At 45.3% G+C, this 23,557-nt stretch overlaps 1 protein-coding gene across 2 annotated transcripts in view; it reads left to right on the forward strand.

Annotated features, from left to right (window-relative positions):
* Positions 1-16,653: 16,653 nt before the first annotated feature.
* Positions 16,654-23,557, forward strand: part of LOC139572393 (Na(+)/H(+) exchange regulatory cofactor NHE-RF2) — a 67,263-nt gene continuing 60,359 nt past the window's right edge. Inside the window, exons 1-3 of one of the 2 annotated variants that reach the window (XM_071395146.1) lie at positions 16,654-17,645; positions 19,695-19,976; positions 20,408-20,452. In XM_071395146.1, coding sequence (XP_071251247.1) covers positions 17,439-17,645; positions 19,695-19,976; positions 20,408-20,452 — 534 coding nt within the window. In that variant the 5' untranslated portion in view covers positions 16,654-17,438. The remainder of the gene's footprint in view (positions 17,646-19,694; positions 19,977-20,407; positions 20,453-23,557) is intronic. The other variant, XM_071395153.1, reaches the window with a different exon arrangement.

The raw sequence follows: 23,557 nt of genomic DNA on the forward strand, positions 1-23,557 counted from the left end.
GGAGGAAGGGAACGTGGAAGGACCATGTGGAGGTGGAGGGAGGAAACGGGGAAGGACTCTGTGGAGGTGGAGGAAGGGAACGTGGAAGGACTATGTAGAAGTGGAGGGAGGAAACGAGGAAGGACTCTGTGGAGGTGGAGGAAGGGAACGTGGAAGGACTATGTAGAAGTGGAGGGAGAAAACGAGGAAGGACTCTGTGGAGGTGGAGGAAGGGAACGTGGAAGGACTATGTAGAAGTGGAGGGAGGAAACGAGGAAGGACTCTGTGGAGGTGGAGGAAGGGAACGTGGAAGGACTCTGTGGAGGTGGAGGAAGGGAACGAGGAAGGACTCTGTGGAGGTGGAGGAAGGGAACGTGGAAGGACTATGTAGAGGTGGAGGGAGGGAACGAGGAAGGACTCTGTGGAGGTGGAGGAAGGGAACGAGGAAGGACTCTGTGGAGGTGGAGGAAGGGAACGTGGAAGGACTATGTGGAGGTGGAGGGAGGGAACGAGGAAGGACTCTGTGGAGGTGGAGGGAGGGAATGAGGAAGGACTCTGTGGAGGTGGAGGGAGGAAACGTGGAAGGACTATGTAGAAGTGGAGGGAGGAAACGAGGAAGGACTCTGTGGAGGTGGAGGAAGGGAACGTGGAAGGACTATGTAGAGGTGGAGGGAGGGAACGAGGAAGGACTCTGTGGAGGTGGAGGGAGGAAACGAGGAAGGACTCTGTGGAGGTGGAGGAAGGGAATGTGGAAGGACTATGTAGAGGTGTAGGGAGGGAACGAGGAAGGACTCTGTGGAGGTGGAGGAAGGGAACGTGGAAGGACTATGTGGAGGTGGAGGGATGGAATGAGGAAGGACTCTGTGGAGGTGGAGGAAGGGGACGTGGAAGGACTATGTGGAGGTGGAGGGAGGGAACAAGAAAGGACTCTGTGGAGGTGGAAGGAGGGAACAAGAAAGGACTCTGTGGAGGTGGAAGGAGGGAACGAGGGATGACACTGGAGGTAGAGGGGAAGAACGAGGGATGATGCTGTGGAGGTGGATGGTGGGAACGAGGGATGATGCTGTGGAGGTGGAGTGGAGGAACGAGGGATGACACCGTGGAGGTGGATGGTGGGAACGAGGGATGATGCTGTGGAGGTGGAGTGGTGGAACGAGGGATGATGCTGTGGAGGTGGAGTGGGGGAACGAGGCATGATGCTGTGGAGGTGGAGTGGGGGAACGAGGGAGGATGCTGTGGAGGTGGAGTGGGGGAACGAGGCATGATGCTGTGGAGGTGGAGTGGAGGAACGAGGGAGGAAGAGAGTCATAGAACAGCACTCTGCTGGTCTACTGTGACCTGATAATGTGTCACTCTTTCTCTCTGTCAGGGAAACAGAGCACACACACTTCTCTCCCCCCCTCTCATGTATACCTTAAAGTAAAATCACCATCAATTAGGCTGCTTAGATATTTACATTTATCCATCAATCAGTTACAGCATCTCTCTCCATCACTGTCTCTCTCTCGCTCCCCCCCCCCCCTTCTCTCTCTCTCCCCCCTTTCTCTCTCTCTCTCCATAAATCAATGTCAGATGTAATGTTAAGCATGTGAGAACATGCTCAGAAGATTGTAGGGCTGAGAAGGGGACGTCGAGGAGAGTTTTAATTATTCACATCTGCTGTAAACCTGCTGTCATGTTGACAAATGACCAATGTCACCATTCCCATAGAGGAGCAAATAATGAATACAAATAAATACTGGATATTCATACATGTATTCATAACATCAGAACGTCACCCTCTGTTACAGTCTGCCTCCACAATAACAAGAACCCAGCCAGAACCAAGGAGCATCGGGATTATCAGGAATTATCTCCATTCGCAAAACTCCTTTTTTCCACCCCTGGAAGCCAAAACATCTCCACTTCTCTTCCTCCTGTAATGGGATGATGCTGCGGAGGTGAAATGAGGGAATGAGGGATGACACCGTGGAGGTGGATGGTGGGAACGAGGGATGATGCTGTGGAGGTGGAGTGGAGGAACGAGGGAGGAAGAGAGTCATAGAACAGCACTCTGCTGGTCTACTGTGACCTGATAATGTGTCACTCTTTCTCTCTGTCAGGGAAACAGAGCACACACACTTCTCTCCCCCCCTCTCTCCCCCCTGTCTCCTCTCCCCTCTCTCTCTCTTCTTCTCACGCTCTCTCCCCCCTCTATCTCCCACCTGTCTCTCTCCCCCCTGTCTCCTCTCCCCTCTCTCTCTCTTCTTCTCACGCTCTCTCCCCCCTCTATCTCCCACCTGTCTCTCTCCCCCCTCCCCTCTCTCTCTTTCTTCTCCTGCTCTCTCTCCCCCTCTCACTCCCCCCTCTCTCTCCCTCCTCCCCTCTCTCTCTCTTCTTATCGTGCTCTCTCTCCCCCCTCTCTCTCTACTCTCTCTCTCTGTCCCCCTTTCCCCCCTACTCTCTTTCTCCTCTCTCTCTCTCTCCCTCTCTCTCTCCACCCTTTCTCTCACTCCCCCCTCTCCCCCATCTCTCTCTCATGCATACCTTACAGTAATGATGGTTCCAGTCACTCACAGTGATCACTTGAGTAAATTGCTGACAATCATTTGCGTTTCCCTCCTCACCAATAAAGTGCATTTTCATGCACATTTGTGTATGTAGGCCTACATTTATTCTCCTATTCTGAAGGCCTAGTCGAGCTTACAGTTGTATTATCAATGACTATTTATCAAGGGGTTATTTAGTAATATTATTACATATTACAGACTGTCTGTCTGTGTAGGTGTGCATGTGTGTGTGCATAATACTAATAATAATTTGGTGGGTAATTACATTTGTCCAATTTCACACATGTACAAGTATGTATTAATACGCAAATTGTGCAAATTGGGAATGTGTTTACAGTTTTTTACAACTGCTTACACACAAAATCTTTTCATGTCACACGATTTTTGAAACCTGTCACTCAAAGTGCAAAACTACACACCAAATATCCAAAACCATAAGCTATTTCTCAGCCTTTGACTCAGTTGTCAATTGCATAAAACACTTTTTTCAAAACACTACACACAATTCTCTACCTAAAACACAAAAATCTAACAGGAAGTGACTTGCATTCCTTTTCCAAACACAACCAATCAAAATGCTACACTTATTCACCAGGTCACACACACACTCCTCACATGTGCAAACACTAATAGCTTAACTGATCACTAACCAATCACTGCTTTACTGTAGTATAGGCCTATAAATAGGTCAAAGGTCAGATTACCTGTTTTGAACAATGGATGCCAACAATGGACAGAGAGCAAGAGGAGTAGGAGGGAGAGGAAGAGGAAGAAGAGGACGAGGGCAAAGAAGAGAAGGAAGGAGAGCCATCTCTGATGAGATTAGGGCAACACTTGTTGATCATGTGATCAACCACGGTTTGACCATGAGAAAGGCTGGACTGAGAGTCCAGCCCAACTTGAGTCGATTTACAGTGGCGTCCATAATTCGAACCTTCAGAAATGAGAACAGGTATGCAACTATCTAATGACTATTTTAGCATTACAGTAATGTACTGTAAAATACGTATGACTGCATAGTATTACATAAACATTTGTAGCTCTAAGCCATCCATTTACTGCATTGAATGAATGAGGTTGGTTATCATGCTGTACTAAAAATTTTTGTACATTGTTTACAGTTCCTATGCTGAACACATACTGTGTTTGAATTCTGTACAGAGTGGAAAGGCAAAGACATCATGGAGGACGAGGATGCTTGTTTACAGATGTACAAGAGACTGCAATTATAAATATGGTTTTGGCCAACAATGCAATTAGGATTCGAGAGATAAGAGAGCATATCTTGAATAATGACACCATATTTAACAACATCAATGCTGTAAGCCTGTCGACCATACAACGCATCCTCCAACGGCACCGAGTGACGATGAAACAACTTTACAAGGTGCCATTTGAGAGAAACTCTGACAGAGTCTAGAATATGCGACATGACTTTGTAGAGGTATGTATGCAACACTACTTCCAGTACTTCAGACATGCCATATTTACTCATCTGTATATCCCTTTGTCTGTTACAGAGAGTATTGGAGCTGGATGCCCATGTAATTCGCCATGAATTTATTTATGTGGATGAGGTTGGCTTCAACCTCACCAAAACCAGGCGCCGCGGAAGAAATGTAATAGGACAGAGGGCAATTACCAGTGTCCCTGGACAGCGTGGGGGTAATATAACTATGTGTGCTGCCATCACTCAAAACGGCGTCCTCCATCACAATGCCACACTGGGAATGTGTTTACAGCACCGGCCATATGCTCACTTTTCTGGATGCAATTTACACAATGCTTGTCCCTGATCCAGATCAGGAGCCTGCTAGATTTGTGGTTTTATGGGACAATGTTAGTTTTCACCGGGCTGTTCTGGTCCAAAACTGGTTTGCCACCCATCCACAATTTGTAGTTTTGTACCTACCCCCATATTCACCTTTTCTAAATCCCATAGAGGAATTCTTCTCAGCCTGGCGCTGGAAAGTGTATGATCGCCAACCCTATGCCCGCATGCCGCTTCTCCAGGCAATGGAGGACGCATGTGGGGACATAGAGGTTGCCTCTGTCCAAGGTTGGATACGCCATGCTAGGAGATACTTCCCTCAATGTTTGGCAAGAGAAAACGTATCTTGTGATGTGGACGAAGTATTGTGGCCAGACCCAGGCCGGAGAAGAGATGAAGCGTAGCTTAGCACTGGTGACTGCCCCCCCCTACCAATTCCTGGACTGCCTCCCCCCGGGACTCCACACACACAATTGTGTTCTTTACTGTATTCTAAAGAATATACTTTTGGTTTACATATGTTTATGGTTTTGTTGTATGCTACTGTATACAACAGTAATGTTTGGCCTAATAAATATTTTCTGTTTCTACATTGCATTGGTGTTTACAGTGTACTTGTTACCCCTCTCAGCAGATTACTTTCACAGTAGAACATTGTATTGATGTAACGCTCGTCTTCCTCCTCGTCTGAGGAGGAGCAAGGATCGGACCAAAATGCAGCGTGGTTTGAATACATACTTATTGTTTATTAAACGAAGACGGAAAAACACTTAAACAAACTACAAAACAATAAACGACGTGAACAGACCTGAACTTGAGAACATAAAACATGAACGCACGAACAGGTAGGAACGAACGAAACGAAACGAAACGAAACGAAACAGTACCGTGTGGTGAAACAAACACAGTCACAGCAACAATCACCCACAAACATACAGTGAGAACAGCCTACCTTAATATGGTTCTCAATCAGAGGAAACGTAAAACACCTGCCCCTGATTGAGAACCATATCAGGCTAGTTGACAATGAACCCAACATAGAAACACATAACATAGAATGCCCACCCAGCTCACGTCCTGACCAACTAAACAATACAGACCAAAGGAAATAAGGTCAGGAACGTGACAATTGAAATGTAGATATAAGCCTATGAAAGACCAAAGAGCTTTAGATTTAGAACAACAGTGTTTACATGATATATCCAAAAATGTACTATTATGAAAGCAGTGTTTGCCATTTGCAAATGCTTCATTCTGACATGTGTTTATGGCATTTTGAATGCAGTGTTACATTTTGAAGGAGATGTTAGACATTTTGCATTTTGTGTGTGCAGTTTTGGGAATTGTGTGTAGAGTTTTGAAAACGTGTGTAAGCAGTTGGAAAAAACTGTAATGCATATCCAGTGGCGTGTATTCATGGATGCCAAGGGAAGCCAGGCTTCCCCCAAACAATGTACATAGAAAAAATAGACAAAATAATGTATCTTTCTTCTCTTTGTGTTTCGTACATTTCCTTCAATTTGCAAGAGACTGAACGTATCTCACCACAGAAAGCATCTGAGTGAAATCAAAAATGCCCCTCTGTCTGATGCTGTCTGGTCAGAAAGTGGATGACATTGTTGCAGCCTGTAGCATTGAATGTAAGGGAAGCCAGCGAGCATTTGGTCTCCCTTGATAAAAACATTTAAAATCATAGCCAATCAGCGTTGAGCTAAATAGAGTGAGCTCAGCTGTGAATGGTTCTTGCGCACCAGAAGAGAGTGTCAAGGAAGCCAGATTGGATTTGGACTTGTGGTTTTACTTAATCCTCCGTACTGGCCAATGATTCATTCTGATCCAACCATAAATGCATACATTGTGCCCCTGGCCTGAGAGGATGGAAGTGTGGCTAGATGTAGTATGCTAATGTTAACTAGCTGGCCTGGCGCTTCGTTGCCCATGAAAGGTAATTAGGCGAGTGAGCAAGCATTTTTGCCAGGTAGCCTAGGACGACAACATGACAGAGTCATAGGAGGATGGCATGGTGTTTCTCTACAAGTAGGGTGAGTTAACATGTTTTGTTTCTACTTACACACACACACACACACACACACACACACACACACACACACACACACACACACACACACACACACACACACACACACACACACACACACACACACACACACACACACACACACACACACACACACACACACACACACACATATATACAGAAATCCAAACCATGGACAGCCACATCATATTTAGCTTACGTTGATTGGACTAAATCGTTTTTAGTATCTTCGTTTTCCACTTTAATTTTTGTGTGATTTTGTTGTCAGCACATTCAACTATGTAAAGAAAAAAGTATTTAATAAGAATATTTCATTCATTCAGATCTAGGATGTGTTATTTTAGTGTTCCCTTTATTTTTTTGAGCAGTGTATTTACGCCCCCACCACGACGCTGGCCTGAGTGGCAATTGCCTGGAAATTGCTATTTTATTTGAAAGGTCTGCTGGAACAATCCTCTGGGTTTAATGGTTTATTGTTCCGATGCCCTGCTTTCAGAATTACAGGTCGCTTTCCAGAATGTCAAGCTGCCTCTCTGATTTTTCTTGGTCACGCAGAGGTGTATAGACTGTTCCTGCCGCCCCCACTGCAAAGAATAATTGTTTATTTCTTTCAGAATTATGTAAAAAAAAAAAAAATATTAATAAGCATTTCTGAGTTGTCTTAGACAAGCTGTCTTGGTTGTAGGTTGGTAAAAGACAACTGAGACGAAATGATAGATATGATTGAAACTCACAAACTTTTTGCTTATCATATGTTTCTAGTTTTCAGTTTGAATGTCACGTGCACAATACAGTGAAATGTCTTGCAAGCTCCAAACCCAACAATGCAGTAATCAATAACAGTTTAGCACTACAAATAACATTAGGTAGAACAAAAACACACAAGAAATGAAAACAAGAAGAACACGAGAAAGTAAGACGCTATATACAGGGTCAGTTCCAACAGCATATTTACAATGTGCAGGGATACTGGAGGGATAGAAGGAGATATGTAAATATGAGTGTGTGTGTGCTCGTGTGTAGATTCACTATAAATGTGTGTGCATGTTATGTGTGTGTGAGCAAATGATTGTGTGTGTGTGTGTGTGTGTGTGTGTGTGTGTGTGTGTGTGTGTGTGTGTGTGTGTGTGTGTGTGTGTGTGTGTGTGTGTGTGTGTGTGTGTGTGTGTGTGTGTGTGTGTGTGTGTGTGTGTGTGTGTGTGTGTGTGTGTGTCTGTGTGTCTGTGTGTGTGTGTGTGCGTGTCCAACAAGCTGTTCTCACCATCCCCAGTAGAGCTATACCAGTCCTACACTTTTCCATTTGGAGAGTGAGAAGGCAGTGTTTCCAGCATGAATGTGAATGTGTATGACGCAGCAATACTCTGATGGCTCTGTATAGCCAGAGGGAATTGCCATGTGTTCACAGAGAATATTTTACAGAGAAAACCACAGCTGTTTTTTTTTGTGGTCAAGATAAAGTCATGGCCAGAATCATGGTACAGTATATGGATATCAGCTGCTATTGGTTTTAACTCAATGGAATTGCTACATTGTGGCGAGGGGCGAATATCCTCCACTAGCCAAGTGACTGACAGTGATTTACACCACATGGTAATCCCTATCCTGTCAATTCCCAGACTGCCTTACTCCCACCATCACTTCTCTTCTACCATCCCTATCGACCTGCTTGCCTCTATAAAAGTCCACCAACGTCACTAAAAAAGACAGAGGTCTTCAGGAAAACATATTTTCAATGGTAAAACTGAAAGCTCCATTTCATATCCACTAATAATAAAAGTAAGGTTTATTGTTGCTCGCTCACTCAATCTTTATTTTTCATTAGAGGGTTTACGGCTTTCAGACTTGATGCAGCGACACCGCTTGTCGTGAGGAAGCAGAGAGAACAGCCTATGGATTGGGTGGCTGGAGTATTCCTATCACACCGCCTCATATAGAGATATTGAATTGAATTGAGACAGAAGCAGAAAGCAAGAGAGGGAGAGTGAGAGTGAGACAGAGACAGAGAGAGCAAGAGATTAGAAGGTGAGTGGAGGAGATGTAGACAGAGAAAGCAGAAAGTGAGGTATGAGGAAGAGACAGAAGGAGAGTAAAAGAGAAAGGGAGAGGAACAGACAGAAGGAGAGGAACAGACAGAAGGAGAGTAAAAGAGAAAGGTAGAGGAACAGACAGAAGGAGAGGAACAGACAGAAGGAGAGTAAAAGAGAAAGGTAGAGGAACAGACAGAAGGAGAGGAACAGACAGAAGGAGAGTAAAAGAGAAAGGTAGAGGAACAGACAGAAGGAGAGGAACAGACAGAAGGAGAGTAAAAGAGAAAGGTAGAGGAACAGACAGAAGGAGAGGAACAGACAGAAGGAGAGTAAAAGAGAAAGGTAGAGGAACAGACAGAAGGAGAGTAAAAGAGAAAGGTAGAGGAACAGACAGAAGGAGAGGAACAGACAGAAGGAGAGGAACAGACAGAAGGAGAGTAAAAGAGAAAGGGACAGATAAAAGGTTAAGAGATAAATAAAGGGTGATTAAAGCCGACTCATAACTCTCCCTTTTCATTTTTCCTCTCTCTCTCTCTCACCTTTCTCTCATTTTCATCCTCCTTGGCTCCCTCAACTTTCTCTCCCTCCCTCCTCTCTCTCCCTTCCTCCCTCCAGTCCTCTAAAGCTGCAGTGTCTACGGATCCTCAGTGTTTCCCCGCTGAATTCATGAATGTGTTTTGGTCTTGTCTGCAGCCCTTGAGCTCTGCACTTCGTCTATAGGGTCTTAGTCATCAGCTGTCTAGTGCATTAGGCATAGAACTCTCTACCTGTTACACACAATTTGCAGGACCTCAGCTCAGAGGAAATGATGATTATGGCTGGTACAAAATGTAAAACGGAACAGAACAGAAGGATTCTCGCCAAAGGTGTGTTTGCATTGTGAGAAGACAAAAAAAGTAATTTAATCATGAATAAGACAGAAAGGAAAACAATGGTGGTATTGCAGACATATCTATTTACGCCCCCACCACGACGCTGGCCTGAGTGGCAATTGCCTGGAAATTGCTATTTTATTTGAAAGGTCTGCCGGAACAATCCTCTGGGTTTAATGGTTTATTGTGTTCCGATGGCCAGATTGAAATAAAGTGGATTTGATTTGTGTGCCCTTTTTAGACTGGGACATCCATTATGGTTAATGTAGGAAGAGGGATGAGGTGGCAAACTGGGACATCCATTATGGTTAATGTAGGAAGAGGGATGAGGTGGCAAACTGGGACATCCATTATGGTTCATGTAGGAAGAGGGATGAGGTGGCAAACTGGGACATCCATTATGGTTAATGTAGGAAGAGGGATGAGGTGGCAAACTGGGACATCCATTATGGTTCATGTAGGAAGAGGGATGAGGTGGCAAACTGGGACATCCATTATGGTTCATGTAGGAAGAGGGATGAGGTGGCAAACTGGGACATCCATTATGGTTCATGTAGGAAGAGGGATGAGGTGACAAACTGGGACATCCATTATGGTTCATGTAGGAAGAGGGATGAGGTGACAAACTGGGACATCCATTATGGTTCATGTAGGAAGAGGGATGAGGTGACAAACTGGGACATCCATTATGGTTCATGTAGGAAGAGGGATGAGGTGGCAAACTGGGACATCCATTATGGTTAATGTAGGAAGAGGGATGAGGTGGCAAACTGGGACATCCATTATGGTTCATGTAGGAAGAGGGATGAGGTGGCAAACTGGGACATCCATTATGGTTCATGTAGGAAGAGGGATGAGGTGGCAAACTGGGACATCCATTATGGTTCATGTAGGAAGAGGGATGAGGTGGCAAACTGGGACATCCATTATGGTTCATGTAGGAAGAGGGATGAGGTGGCAAACTGGGACATCCATTATGGTTCATGTAGGAAGAGGGATGAGGTGGCAAACTGGGACATCCATTATGGTTCATGTAGGAAGAGGGATGAGGTGGCAAATTGGGACATCCATTATGGTTCATGTAGGAAGAGGGATGAGGTGACAAACTGGGACATCCATTATGGTTAATGTAGGAAGAGGGATGAGGTGGCAAACTGGGACATCCATTATGGTTCATGTAGGTAAAGGGATGAGGTGGCAAACTGGGACAGGAAGTGGTCATTTCCTGTTTAGTGAATAATTCCATTTGAGGAAAAGGTGGATAAACCAGTTAGTTAGTTCATTCGTTCATTTGATACTTAGTTTGTTACTTAGTTAGCTAGTTAAAACTGATTTATATCAACTTTATACCAACTACAAACGCAGTGTATATGGTATCTATGTATACCTTCAAGTCCACATGGACTAGTGCAGTACACAGGGAAAGGGGTTTGATTTGGACCAGGCCTTTAGAATCATTATCTCATGTGCAGCCAGTAGATCCAAAGGAAGGCAGAAACAACCATCATTACATTTCACTTCACAACTTCCTGCTACTTACAACTTAACACTGACAGCACTCATTAAAGGTTTTCTTAGCTTAAAACTTTGATTCACCTCTCCTTACTCCCCCTCTCCTCTTTCTTCCATTCTCTCTCCCTTATCCACCTCCAGGACTGCAACTAAAGCAGAATAACTAACGACAGGGAATGATAGATGAGAGGAGGAGTGAGAAAATGAAAGACGGAGAGATATACAACTCAATGCATCGCCGAAAGGCCTGTTTCTCTCCTCTCTTTCCTTTCTTTCTTACTTCCTTTTTCTCTCGCTCGCTCTATCTTTTTGGAGGAACTGAAAAATTCTGAGAAAGTAAATGGGGTTTAGATAAAAATTTTAAATGATTGATGGAGAGACAGAGAGAAAGACAGACAGATACGGAGAGAGAAAGAGAGAGACAGAAAGATAAAGAGAGAGACAGACAGATACCGAGAGAGAAAGAGAAAGACAGACAAATACAGAGAGAGAAAGAGAGAGACAGACAAATACAGAGAGAGAAAGAGAGAGACAGACAGATACAGAGAAAGAAAGAAAGACTGACAGATACAGAGAAAGAGAGAGAGACAGACAGATACAGAGAAAGAGAGAAACAGACAGATACAGAGAGAGAGAGAGAATGAGAGAGACAGACAGCTACAGAGAAAGAGAGAGACAGACAGATACAGAGAGAGACAGACAGATACAGAGAGAAAGAGAGAGACAGACAGATACAGAGAGAGAAAGAGGGAGACAGTTAGATACAGAGAAAGAGAGAGACAGACATATACAGAGAGAGAAAGAGAGACAGACAGATAGAGAGAGAGAGAGACAGACAGATACAGAGCGAGAAAGAGAGACAGACAGATACAGAGAGAGAAAAAGAAAGAGAGACAGACAGACAGATAGAGAGAGAGAGACAGACAGATACAGAGAGAAATAGAGACAGACAGATACAGAGAGAGAAAGAGGGAGACAGTTAGATACAGAGAAAGAGAGAAAGAGAGAGACAGATACAGAGAAAGAGAGAGACAGACAGATACAGAGAGAGACAGATACAGAGAAAGAGAGAGACAGACAGATACAGAGAGAGAAAGAGGGAGACAGATAGATACAGAGAGAGAAAGAGAGAGACAGATACAGAGAAAGAGAGAGACAGACAGATACAGAGAGAGAAAGAGGGAGACAGATAGATACAGAGAGAAAGAGAGAGACAGACAGATACAGAGAGAGACAGAGAGAGACAGACAGATACAGAGAGGGACAGACAGATACAGAGAGAGAAAGAGAGACAGACAGATACAGAGAGAGAAAAAGAAAGAGAGAGACAGACAGACAGATAGAGAGAGAGAAAGAGAGACAGACATATACAGAGAGAAAGAGAGACAGACAGAGAAAGAGAGAGATAGACAGATACAGAGAGAGAAAGAGAGAGACAGACAGATACAGAGAGAGAGAGAGAGAGAGAGAGACAGAGAGATACACAGAGAGATAGAGACAGACAGATACAGAGAGAGAGGGAGAGAGACAGACAGACAGATACAGAGTGTCACGCCCTGACCTTAGAGATCCTTTTTATGTCTCTATTTTGGTTTGGTCAGGGTGTGAGTTGGGGTGGGTATTCTATGTTCTATTATATGTATTTCTATGTTTTGGCCGGATAGGGTTCTCAATCAGGGACAGCTGTCTATCGTTGTCTCTGATTGAGAACCATACTTAGGTAGCCCTTTTTCCCACCTGTCTTTGTGGGAAGTTGACTTTGTTTATGGCACATAGCCTTTAGCTTCACGGTTTGTTTTGTAGTGTTTATTGTTTTGTTTGGCGTCTTTTCTAATAAAAAGAGAATGTACGCTCACCACGCTGCGCCTTGGTCCTCTTCTTTTGACGGCCGTGACACAGAGAGAGATAGAGACAGACAGATACAGAGAGAGAAAGAGAGACAGACAGATACAGAGAGAGAAAAAGAAAGAGAGAGACAGACAGACAGATAGAGAGAGAGAAAGAGAGACAGACATATACAGAGAGAAAGAGAGACAGACAGATACAGAGAGAGAAAGAGAGAGACAGACAGATACAGAGAGAGAAAGAGAGAGACAGACAGATACAGAGAGAGAGAGAGAGAGAGATACACAGAGATAGAGACAGACAGATACAGAGAGAGAGGGAGAGAGACAGACAGACAGATACAGAGTGTCACGCCCTGACCTTAGAGATCCTTTTTATGTCTCTATTTTGGTTTGGTCAGGGTGTGAGTTGGGGTGGGTATTCTATGTTCTATTATTTGTATTTCTATGTTTTGGCCGGATAGGGTTCTCAATCAGGGACAGCTGTCTATCGTTGTCTCTGATTGAGAACCATACTTAGGTAGCCCTTTTTCCCACCTGTCTTTGTGGGAAGTTGACTTTGTTTATGGCACATAGCCTTTAGCTTCACGGTTTGTTTTGTAGTGTTTATTGTTTTGTTTGGCGTCTTTTCTAATAAAAAGAGAATGTACGCTCACCACGCTGCGCCTTGGTCCTCTTCTTTTGACGGCCGTGACACAAAGAGAGATAGAGACAGACAGATACAGAGAGAGAGAGAGAGAGAGAGAGAGAGAGAGAGAGAGAGAGAGAGAGAGAGAGAGAGAGAGAGAGAGAGAGAGAGAGAGATAGAGAGAGAGACAGATAGAGAGACAGATAGAGAGAGAGAGAGAGAGACAGATACAGAGAGAGAGAGAGACAGACAGATACAGAGAGAGAGAAAGACAGACAGATACAGAGAGAGAGAAAGACAGACAGATACAGAGAGAGAAAGACAGACAGATACAGAGAGAGATAGACACAGACAGATACAGAGAGAGAGAGAGGAGTAGGAGAAGAGCAGAGGAGGAGTGACATAGAGCCATTCATACTGTACAGTCGTGGCCAAAAGTTTTGAGAATGACACAAATATTAATTTCCACAAAGTTTGCTGCTTCAGTGTCTTTAGATATGTTTGTCAGATGTTAGTGTCAAAGGCTTTTATTGACAATTACATGAAGTTGATGCAAAGAGTCAATATTTGCAGTGTTGACCCTTCTTTTTCAAGACCTCTGCAATCCGGCATGGCATGCTGTCAATTCACTTCTGGGCCACATCCTGACTGATGGCAGCCCATTCTTGCATAATCAATGCTTGAAGTTTGTCAGAATTTGTGGGGTTTTGTTTGTCCACCCGCCTCTTGAGGATTGACCACAAATTCTCAATGGGATTAAGGTCTGGGGAGTTTCCTGGCCATGGACCCAAAATATAGATGTTTTGTTTCCCGAGCCACTTAGTTATCACTTTTGCCTTATGGCAAGGTGCTCCATCATGCTGGAAAAGGCATTGTTCATCACCAAACTGTTCCTGGATGGTTGGGAGAAGTTGCTCTTGGAGGATGTGTTGGTACCATTCTTTATTCATGGCTGTGTTCTTAGGCAAAATTGTGAGTGAGCCCACTCCCTTGGCTGAGAAGCAACCCCACACATGAATGGTCTCAGGATGCTTTACTGTTGGCATGACACATGACTGATGGTAGCGCTCACCTTGTCTTCTCCGGACAAGCTTTTTTCCGGATGCCCCAAACAATCGTTAAAGGATTCATCAGAGAAAATGGCTTTACCCCAGTCCTCAGCAGTACAATCCCTGTACCTTTTGCAGAATATCAGTCTGTCCCTGATGTTTTTCCTGGAGAGAAGTGGCTTCTTTGCTGCCCTTCTTGACAACAGGCCATCCTCCAAATGTCTTCACCTCACTGTGCGTGCAGATGCACTAACACCTGCCTGCTGCCATTCCTGAGCAAGCTCTGTACTGGTTGTGCTCCGATCCCGCAGCTGAATCAACTTTAGGAGAAGGTCCTGGCGCTTGCTGGACTTTCTTGGGCGCCCTGAAGCCTTCTTCACAACAATTGAACAGCTCTCCTGGAAGTTCTTGATGATCTGATAAATGGTTGATTTAGGTGCAATCTTACTGGCAGCAATATCCTTGCCTGTGAAGCCCTTTTTGTTCAAAGCAATGATGACGGCACGCGTTTCCTTGCAGGCAACCATGGTTGACAGAGGAAGAACAATGATTCCAAGCACCACCCTCCTTTTGAAGCTTCCAGTCTGTTGTTCGAACTCAATCAGCATGACAGAGTGATCTCCACCCTTGTCCTCGTCAACACTCACACCTGTGTTAACGAGAGAATCACTGACATGATGTCAGCTGGTCCTTTTGTGGCAGGGCTGAAATGCAGTGGGGATGTTTTTGGGGGATTCAGTTCATTTGCATGGCAAAGAGGGACTTTGCAATTAATTGCAATTTATCTGATCACTCTTCATAACATTCTGGAGTATATGCAAATTGCCACCATACAAACTGAGGCAGCAGACTTTGTGAAAATGAATATTTGTGTCATTCTCAAAACGTTTGGCCACGACTGTAGAGCCTGGATGGATGGATTGTGTTCTTTCTGTCAGAGTCTTGCAGAAAGTGATCTGGTTCCCTGACTGACGTACAGATCCTCCAAGAAGAGACACTAATATCCTGGGATGACACTAATGCCGAAACGTTGGTGATTTACCCAATCAATTACTGGGAGTTTATATATGGAGTGTGCGACGCTCTTTATTTGCAAGTTACAAAGAGACAACAACGTAACCATATACTGTAAATACAGTATGTGAATATACTGTATCAGAATGTTTTTATTTTATTTTTTGTGTTACTCTCAACAGTTTTTAAATGCATTGTATCCACATTTGTGGTTGTATTGTGTTTTTGAATTGTCAAATAAATCTGCATCTGCACGCACAATCCATCCATCCAGGCTCTCACGTGGTCCCGTGTGGCTCAGTTGGTAGAGCATGGCGCTTGCAACGCCAGGGTTGTGGGTTCATTCCCCACGGGGGGACCAGGATGAATATGTATGAACTTTCCAATTTGTAAGTCGCTCTGGATAAGAGCGTCTGCTAAATGACTTAAATGTTAAATGTAAATGTAAATCAAACACAAACAAAAAAAAGTAGGCTAAATATAAATAGAATTGCTAGAACCGGCATCCCCATTCAAGTCAATGAGACATACTGGTGGACTGGACATAGAATCAGGAATTCTATTTATATCTCTTGATCATGTATCATACCTGTATTGTAGAGTAACATAAGGTAGGTACATGTACAGTCTTCATGGCCTCTGCAAATACATTCCTCTGCTGCCACCTGCTGTTTCTATGTATAGACAGCAACAGCATAATATATCCGTATATACAACCTCCTTGGCCTTAGGGTATCAGCTGACCCTACCCCAATCCTAACCATAGTGGGGAAAATGCAAAACTGACCCAAGATCAGTGTCTAGGGGAAACTTCACCCCAGAGCTGTAAAGACACTCCTCTGCTGCCCCCCTCTGTCTTCATGTATTAGTGCTCCTCTCACTAGTTTGACTGTGACCATGCAGGCCAGACGGGCTCCCCCTTCTGTTGCAGTTCAGCTTGTGCTACTCCGTAGTGAGTGTGTGATAGGGTGCGTTCCAATAACATCTCCCTTCTCCTGAAGTGTACACTTGTTCACTAGTTCCCACAAATCCCCCCCACAACCACCACACACAAAAAAAATGATACTACTATCACTTTTCATACCCTTTTTACATGTATTTCGTAATTTGACCACTTAGGGGCACCATTGTAACATGAACGGTATGCGTAATTGTATGCCATGCGTAATGGTGCTAGAGGGGTCATGTTACAAATAAATCGTTATTTACCTGAATGTAATGACAATAAATCATTGTGTTGTCAACATGATACAATTGAGTCCTTTCCGACACAACAAAACAACCTCCCAACTATTTTTGGTGAAGTCGCCATTTTGGATACTTGAGACACCCAGCGAGCACACTGATTGGTCGATTACATGCGGAGTCCTCGTACCTGGATCACCATCCCGTGCTAAACGGCAGCATTTCCACAGCATTCGCTTGATTGGGCTACTCAGTGAGAAAGGACCCCTTCTTAGACCACTCTTCAAGAGCTGCGCTCTGGTAATGACAGCCCCAGGCAAAACTCGTTGATTTCTAGCGAGGGAGGTGCCATTACGCACCAAACGAGTGCCCTATCCAATTATCTGGAAATGCGGTTTGTGTTGTAATTGAATCCTTATTCCCCAACCGGTTGTTATGGATGGAGGTCGAGAGAGGGGTTAGTTAGTGCCTGTTGCTCTTTCCTGGTGCAGCATGTTGCACGGGGGGTCTCTCGCTTCATCAGTCCTCAGGATGGGCAGTTGGAGGGATTGAGGACGCTGCGCCGCCAACAAGAATAATTCACTCGTTTTTGGAGAGACGATACGGCTAGCAGATATCTTGGCTCCACCAAGCAATACGTTCGCCTGGGTCGATAATTTACGCTATTTTTAGGAGGAGTTTGCCTTTATTACACGTGAAGTTCAATGCTGGAATGTAATTTTTAATACGGAGTGTTTTCTTGTGTTTGGAGCGTTTTTGTGTATGAAGAACCTGCAGAGCAACCTTTGGAACAAATTACGCATATGAAGAGGATGGTGTTTTACATGTAGAGTGAAAGTTTCGCTCTGCGCTCTGTTGGGTCATTATTGTATTACATTTTTTTTATTTTTCTGCTTTGCTAACCATATTCAAGAACGAAACAGGTTTAAAGTCCTGGACTGCAGGAGAAATGGCCAGCGAACTGAAACCACGGCTTTGTATCATGACAAAGAGTGAGAACGGGTATGGGTTTCACTTGCACGGTGAGAAGGGGAAGAACGGCCAGTACATTCGCAAAGTTGAGCCCGCGTCGTCAGCCGAAGCTTCGGGTCTGCGCCCGGGGGACCGTGTCATTGAGGTGAACAGGGGAAATGTGGAGAAAGATACGCACCATCAAGTGAGTATAGCACATCACGAACTGTCCAACTCCATCCGATTTTCTCTGTCAGTGGACTACATCGACATGTTTAATATGCGCCAGCAGTATACCACTGCTGGCTTGCTTCTGAAGCTAAGCAGTGTTGGTCCTGGTCAGTCCCTGGATGGGAGACCAGATGCTGCTGGAAGTGGTGTTGGAGGGCCAGTAGGAGGCACCCTTTCCTCTGGTCTAAAGAAAATGCCACAGGGCAGTAATTGGGGACATTGCCCTGTGTAGGGTGCTGTCTTTCGGATGGGACGTTAAACAGGTGTCCTGACTCTCTGTGGTCACTAAAGATCCCATGACACGTATTGTAAGAGTAGGGGTGTTTACCCTAGTGTCCTTGATAAATTCCTCAATTCCTAGTCCTCATACCATCATGGCCACCTAATCATCCCCAGCTTCCAATTGGCTCATTCATCCCCCCTCCTCTCCCCTGTAACTATTCCCCAGGTCGTTGCTGTAAATGAGAATATGTTCTCAGTCAACTTACCTGGTAAAATAAGGGTTAAATAAATATGTTATAAGCCTAGTGTTTCAGTAATGATATTGTCATGAAAGTGACAGACAGACAGAGAAGGACACGGAGGGGTCAGCTACTGTATCATCCATTGGCGTTCAAAACGTTGAAGGAGCACTTGACATTTGATTTGATACTTATTCACTGCACCATTAATATGGTTTTATAAGCTTATTATACCTGTATAAAATAATCATAGTATACAACAATGGACAATACCAAAATACACCATTACTTTAGCTCCCCTAAAAAACTCAGTATTACCCCATGGAGTGGCATAATATAAATCATACCAAAACCCCTAACAACTTTTCCAGGTTAAAATATCCACTTTTTTTACGACTAGGCACTGTAAGACACAGTGCATGGTTACATGGCACTCTAACCAAGTTGTTTAGTCTAGAATGTTCTATGGTCTGTGAGAATAAGCAGACAGTCTAGACAGCCTTTCAGAAGTTACTGGAAGACATCACATCCCTATCATCAGCTGCTGAGACTGCCTGGTCACACACACCACACATACACACACTCACACTGCTGTGTTGATAGTGATCTGAGTTCTTAGTGAATGGCTGTGTTGTATCTCTGATGGGCAATGGCAGCCTGAAGATGAGACAAACACACCTAAAGCAGACATAGTGTGCATGAGATTGAAGTGGAGCCAATCTATTCCAGTGATGTAGGATGTCTGAAATGGCTGTCATCATGTTAGTTGCATGTCAGCGTGTATCACCTCTGACATTGTGACCCAGGATGAGACATATAGTAAGCCCTGCACTGTAAATGTGTAACACGTTGGTTCGGTGAGCCACACTCGCATGATGAGGAACCTAGCCTGAGACCTTTATAAGACCTAATACTTATAGACTTTAGCTCAGTGGGCTAACACAGTCTTGTGGCGCCCATGCAGGAGACCTGGGATCAAAACCTGGTTAGTCACGTGTACTCCAATGGGTATGCAATCAATCTGGACCTCATAACCAACTGTTCTATAAATCACCAGAGTTCCAGACGTCCTCGTTGTGTTTACATCCCAAACCCTTCCTCCCTAGTCCCTTACCCCATGCCACTCAGCAGTAAGTCATCACTGGCGGAGACAGACGTCTACTGGGATGTCTGGGACAAGGGAGACCCACTTTAGACACTTCAATAAAGAGGCTGACATGATGTAGGGTCCAGATACTGTAGAGAGTGTTGTGTTTCTGTCTCCCATCACCCCCTATTCCCTTATCATGTCAATTATCATGTTATTACTCTCATTCTCTTTCTCTCCCTATCCTACGCTTTCATCCTCTGTTCCATTCAAAGGGCTTTATTGGCATGGGAAACATATGTTTATATTGCCAAAGCAAGTGAACTAGATAATAAACAACAGAGTAATATATACAATAAAAAAAATGAACAGTAACACTCACAAGTTTCAAAGGAATATACACATTTCAAATGTCATATTATGGCTATGTACAGTGTTATAATGATGTGCAATAATGATCTCCCTCTCCCCACAGGTGGTGCAGAGGATCAAGGCAGTGGAGCATGAGACCAGGCTGCTGGTGGTAGACCGGGAGACGGACGAGTACCTCCGCAGCCTGCGCCTCGTCTGCACCGAGGAGATGGCTGTCCGTCTGGGGGGACCCACCTCTGTGTCCCCTGCCTCACCCCCAGCCTCACCGCCCCCCTCCTCGCCCCCGGCCAAGAGAGAGAACGGCTCCGTGTCCAAGCTGCCCGCCACCCTGACCAGGGAGGTACCCAAGCCCACGCGAAGGTCTCCGTCGCGGGCCGCCAAGAAGGTGCGTACCCCCTCGGTTGAGACTCAATGGATGTTTACTCTGTAGGGCTGTTGTGGTGGTGGGTTAGTGGTGCGCTGGAACAAAAGCTTCCACATGCACAAACACACACCAGCTGACATAGATAAATGCTTTTTACACTGGAGTAGGGCTGTGTTCTTGACTTAGTGCAGGGCTGGAACAAAATCCTGCACTCATATCTGCACATCAGATATGGACTGAAGGCTCCTGGATCAGGGGATGGTATTTCGGGGATTATGGCTACAGTTAGGGGATGTTCAAGAGAACATACAGTACTTACTTAGGCCTTTGAATTCCTTATGGAATTACACGCTTCCAATCTCTTCCAAACTCTTCTGTCCTGCACCATTCCTTCAAGGTGTTGCTAAGTCAACCCCACTTTCTTCATGTCTTGTTCTGTGTCACCCCTCCACGTGTTCTTGGGTCTTCCTCTCTTGCTTTCACCCTGTGGGTTCCAGGTAAGATCGAGTTCAAGGTTAGCTCAAGGGTAGCTAAACCAATACTGCTATCTGCTATCTGCACAGTACCCTGCTGTCACAGTGTGCTGGTATTTGAATGTGGGTCAGCATTCTCTCGCTGTAGCAACCAGAGAAGCCGATGTATAACATCTGATTGCCTTTAGTCACAGATCTAGGGTCAGTGTATCTTCCCCAAATCATAACCTCCACTATTAGGGGGAGACATATAAATTGACCTTAGATCTGTGTCTAAGGGTGACTCCATCCTATACCCGCTGAGATCTGATTACCTGGGTCTTTTTTTTCGAGCTGGCTGACTGAGCTCCAACCTGATCTGATGGCCTAGATTAGATTAGACCTGTCCTCTATTTGAGGGGAGCCCTGTCCAAGACCTGTCAAAACACAGTAGTAACAATGTGTGTGTGTGTGTGTGTGTGTGTGTGTGTGTGTGTGTGTGTGTGTGTGTGTGTGTGTGTGTGTGTGTGTGTGTGTGTGTGTGTGTGTGTGTGTGTGTGTGTGTGTGTGTGTGTGTGTGTGTGTGTGTGTGTGTCAGATGGCAGGATTGGTTCCAGACTTCTTGTAGTTGTAGTGGTCAGAAAGGCACTCAAAGGTCAAGGGTCATTACATCACAGTGGTTATGATTCTGACCTAATGAACAATGCAGCAATTCTCCCTGTGCCAAGTACCTCAGTGACATCCTGTGGCTGTAGAAACTACTATCCACACAGTATTACAGTAGACCTCAGAGTAGAAGTGCTGAGCTAGGATCAGTTTAGTGTTTTAGATCATAATAAATAAATAACAATAAATAAGATAGATGGACAGGGGGACCTGATCCTAGATCAGCACTCCTACTCTGTAAGGCTTTATGAATAGGGACCCTTGGGTGAACATGTTCTGGTGAATGGTTGTATGTGCAGATGTCTGAAATATGATAGCCCTGGCTTATAGCCCTGGGCTGAAAACAGTTTGTTTTCTCAAATCTAGTTCAAGTATTGCATGTTGATTTGGAAAACATTTCCGTTGGGTCCCTGTCTTCCTGACAATCTACTCTGCTTTAGTTTTCATCTGCAAGATGAGGCTTCTCTGCTTCTGTTTCATGCATTCAACAGAACATGTGTTTTCACTTACGCTCGTCTTGCCAATTGGTGCACGATGCATAACCCTTATTTCTACATAAGCACTGACAAGGCCAATCAGTGTGTGTGGGGGGGGGGGGCTGTGGTGCGTGTGGTGTATGTGTGCGTGCAGTGCAGTGTGTGTGTGTGTGTGTGTTTAGCCTTTGCTCAGCTGCGATCGCTTTGTGAGCCGTGGAGAGAAATCCCAGCAGCCTGGGGGCCAGAAGGCCTAACTAAGCTCAGGAAATGTATCTCTCTCTCTCTCAATCTCTCTCTGCCCAAGCTTGCCTGAAGAGAACATAAAATACACAGAGATCCCAGAAACAAATCCTTTCCAAGTGGAGAGGAGGAAAGGAGAGGAGAGGAAAGGACTGAGTTTGGGAAACCCTGCACAACAGCCAGTCAGTGGGCCAGTGTAGGGTAGTGTGGATGTCTGGAGGACACACACACACTCTCATGTATGCACGGCACGCACACTCACACTCTCATGTATGCACGGCACGCACGCACACACACACTCATGTATGCACGGCACGCGCACACACACACACTCATGTATGCACGGCACGCACACTCACACTCTCATGTATGCACGGCACGCACGCACACACACACTCATGTATGCACGGCACGCGCACACACACACTCTCATGTATGCATGGCACGCACACTCACACTCTCATGTATGCACGGCACGCACGCACACACACACTCTCATCTATGCACGCACACACACACACTCATGTATGCACGGCACGCACACACACACTCATGTATGCACGGCACGCACACACACACTCATGTATGCATGGCACGCACACTCACACTCATGTATGCACGGCACGCACACTCACACTCTCATGTATGCACGGCACGCACACACACACTCTCATGTATGCACGCACACACACACGCATGTATGCACGGCACGTACACACACACACTCATGTATGCATGGCACGCACACACACACACACACACACACACACACTCTTATGTATGCACGGCACGCACACACACACACTCATGTATGCACGGCACGCACACACACACACTCTCTCATGTATGCACGGCACGCACACACACACTCTCACGTAGGACTAGGGTCCTGCAGCTGGACATGCCTATGGTAATGTGTAACAAGCTGTGGGTGGACGAGGAGGAGATATTTCCTGTTTCATCACAAAGGGATCATAGTGTGTTTGTGTGATATGTGCATGCATGCGTGTGTCTCCTCTAATCCACAGAGCTAAAATAATGTATTTATTTGTTGATATAGTATAGCTGGTGGCCAGGACTCATTATAAAATAATAAAGGGACAGTATCCGGTCTGCAGCCTTTAGCTGACCCCAATGCCTGTACTCTGTGTGTCCCAACTGAGAGTCCATGTTTTATAAGAGATGGATTTCAGTCTAGATATGCAATATAAAACATGGGCCATGCATCTGTAACTTCCGTTGCAGACTCCAGAGGCTGACGTAGAGTGAGCGGGGGGGGGGGGGGTACGACTGGAACGTCCCTCCTAGCTGTCAGTACCAGCTGTCTGTCTCACACCCTGTCTCCCACACACGTCTGTTTTCCCGCCTTGGCCTCCGCTGTGGTCCGTAAAACAGACGTATAAACGTCTGACCAGCTGGATGGATGGGGGACAGGGAGGGAGGGGCTCTGTAGCAGGGCAGCTGCTCAGTCTTTCACAGGATGGCTACTCAACCACAAAGCAGTTGTGATCAGTTTTAGATGTGACTGTTTTGGCTACTCAGTTATCTAGAACACGAACGGACCTCTCTCTTCCTCTCCTCTCTACTGTGTATGCAGTGAGCCCAGTTAGCTACAGTAAGTGTTGTCACGGCAGCCAGACTCCTAGGGTTACCTTGAATTCCAGGACTTCCTGGGGGGAGGAGTCGAGGGAGGAGCTGAGGGATTAGGCTCCAGTCTGCAGCCCAGTCTGTTCTGAGGCTGGAAAGTAGTGCAGGCAGCGCCTCCACA

This window comes from Salvelinus alpinus, chromosome 1 (assembly GCF_045679555.1).
Source record: "Salvelinus alpinus chromosome 1, SLU_Salpinus.1, whole genome shotgun sequence".
In the NCBI taxonomy this organism is placed as follows: domain Eukaryota; kingdom Metazoa; phylum Chordata; class Actinopteri; order Salmoniformes; family Salmonidae; genus Salvelinus; species Salvelinus alpinus.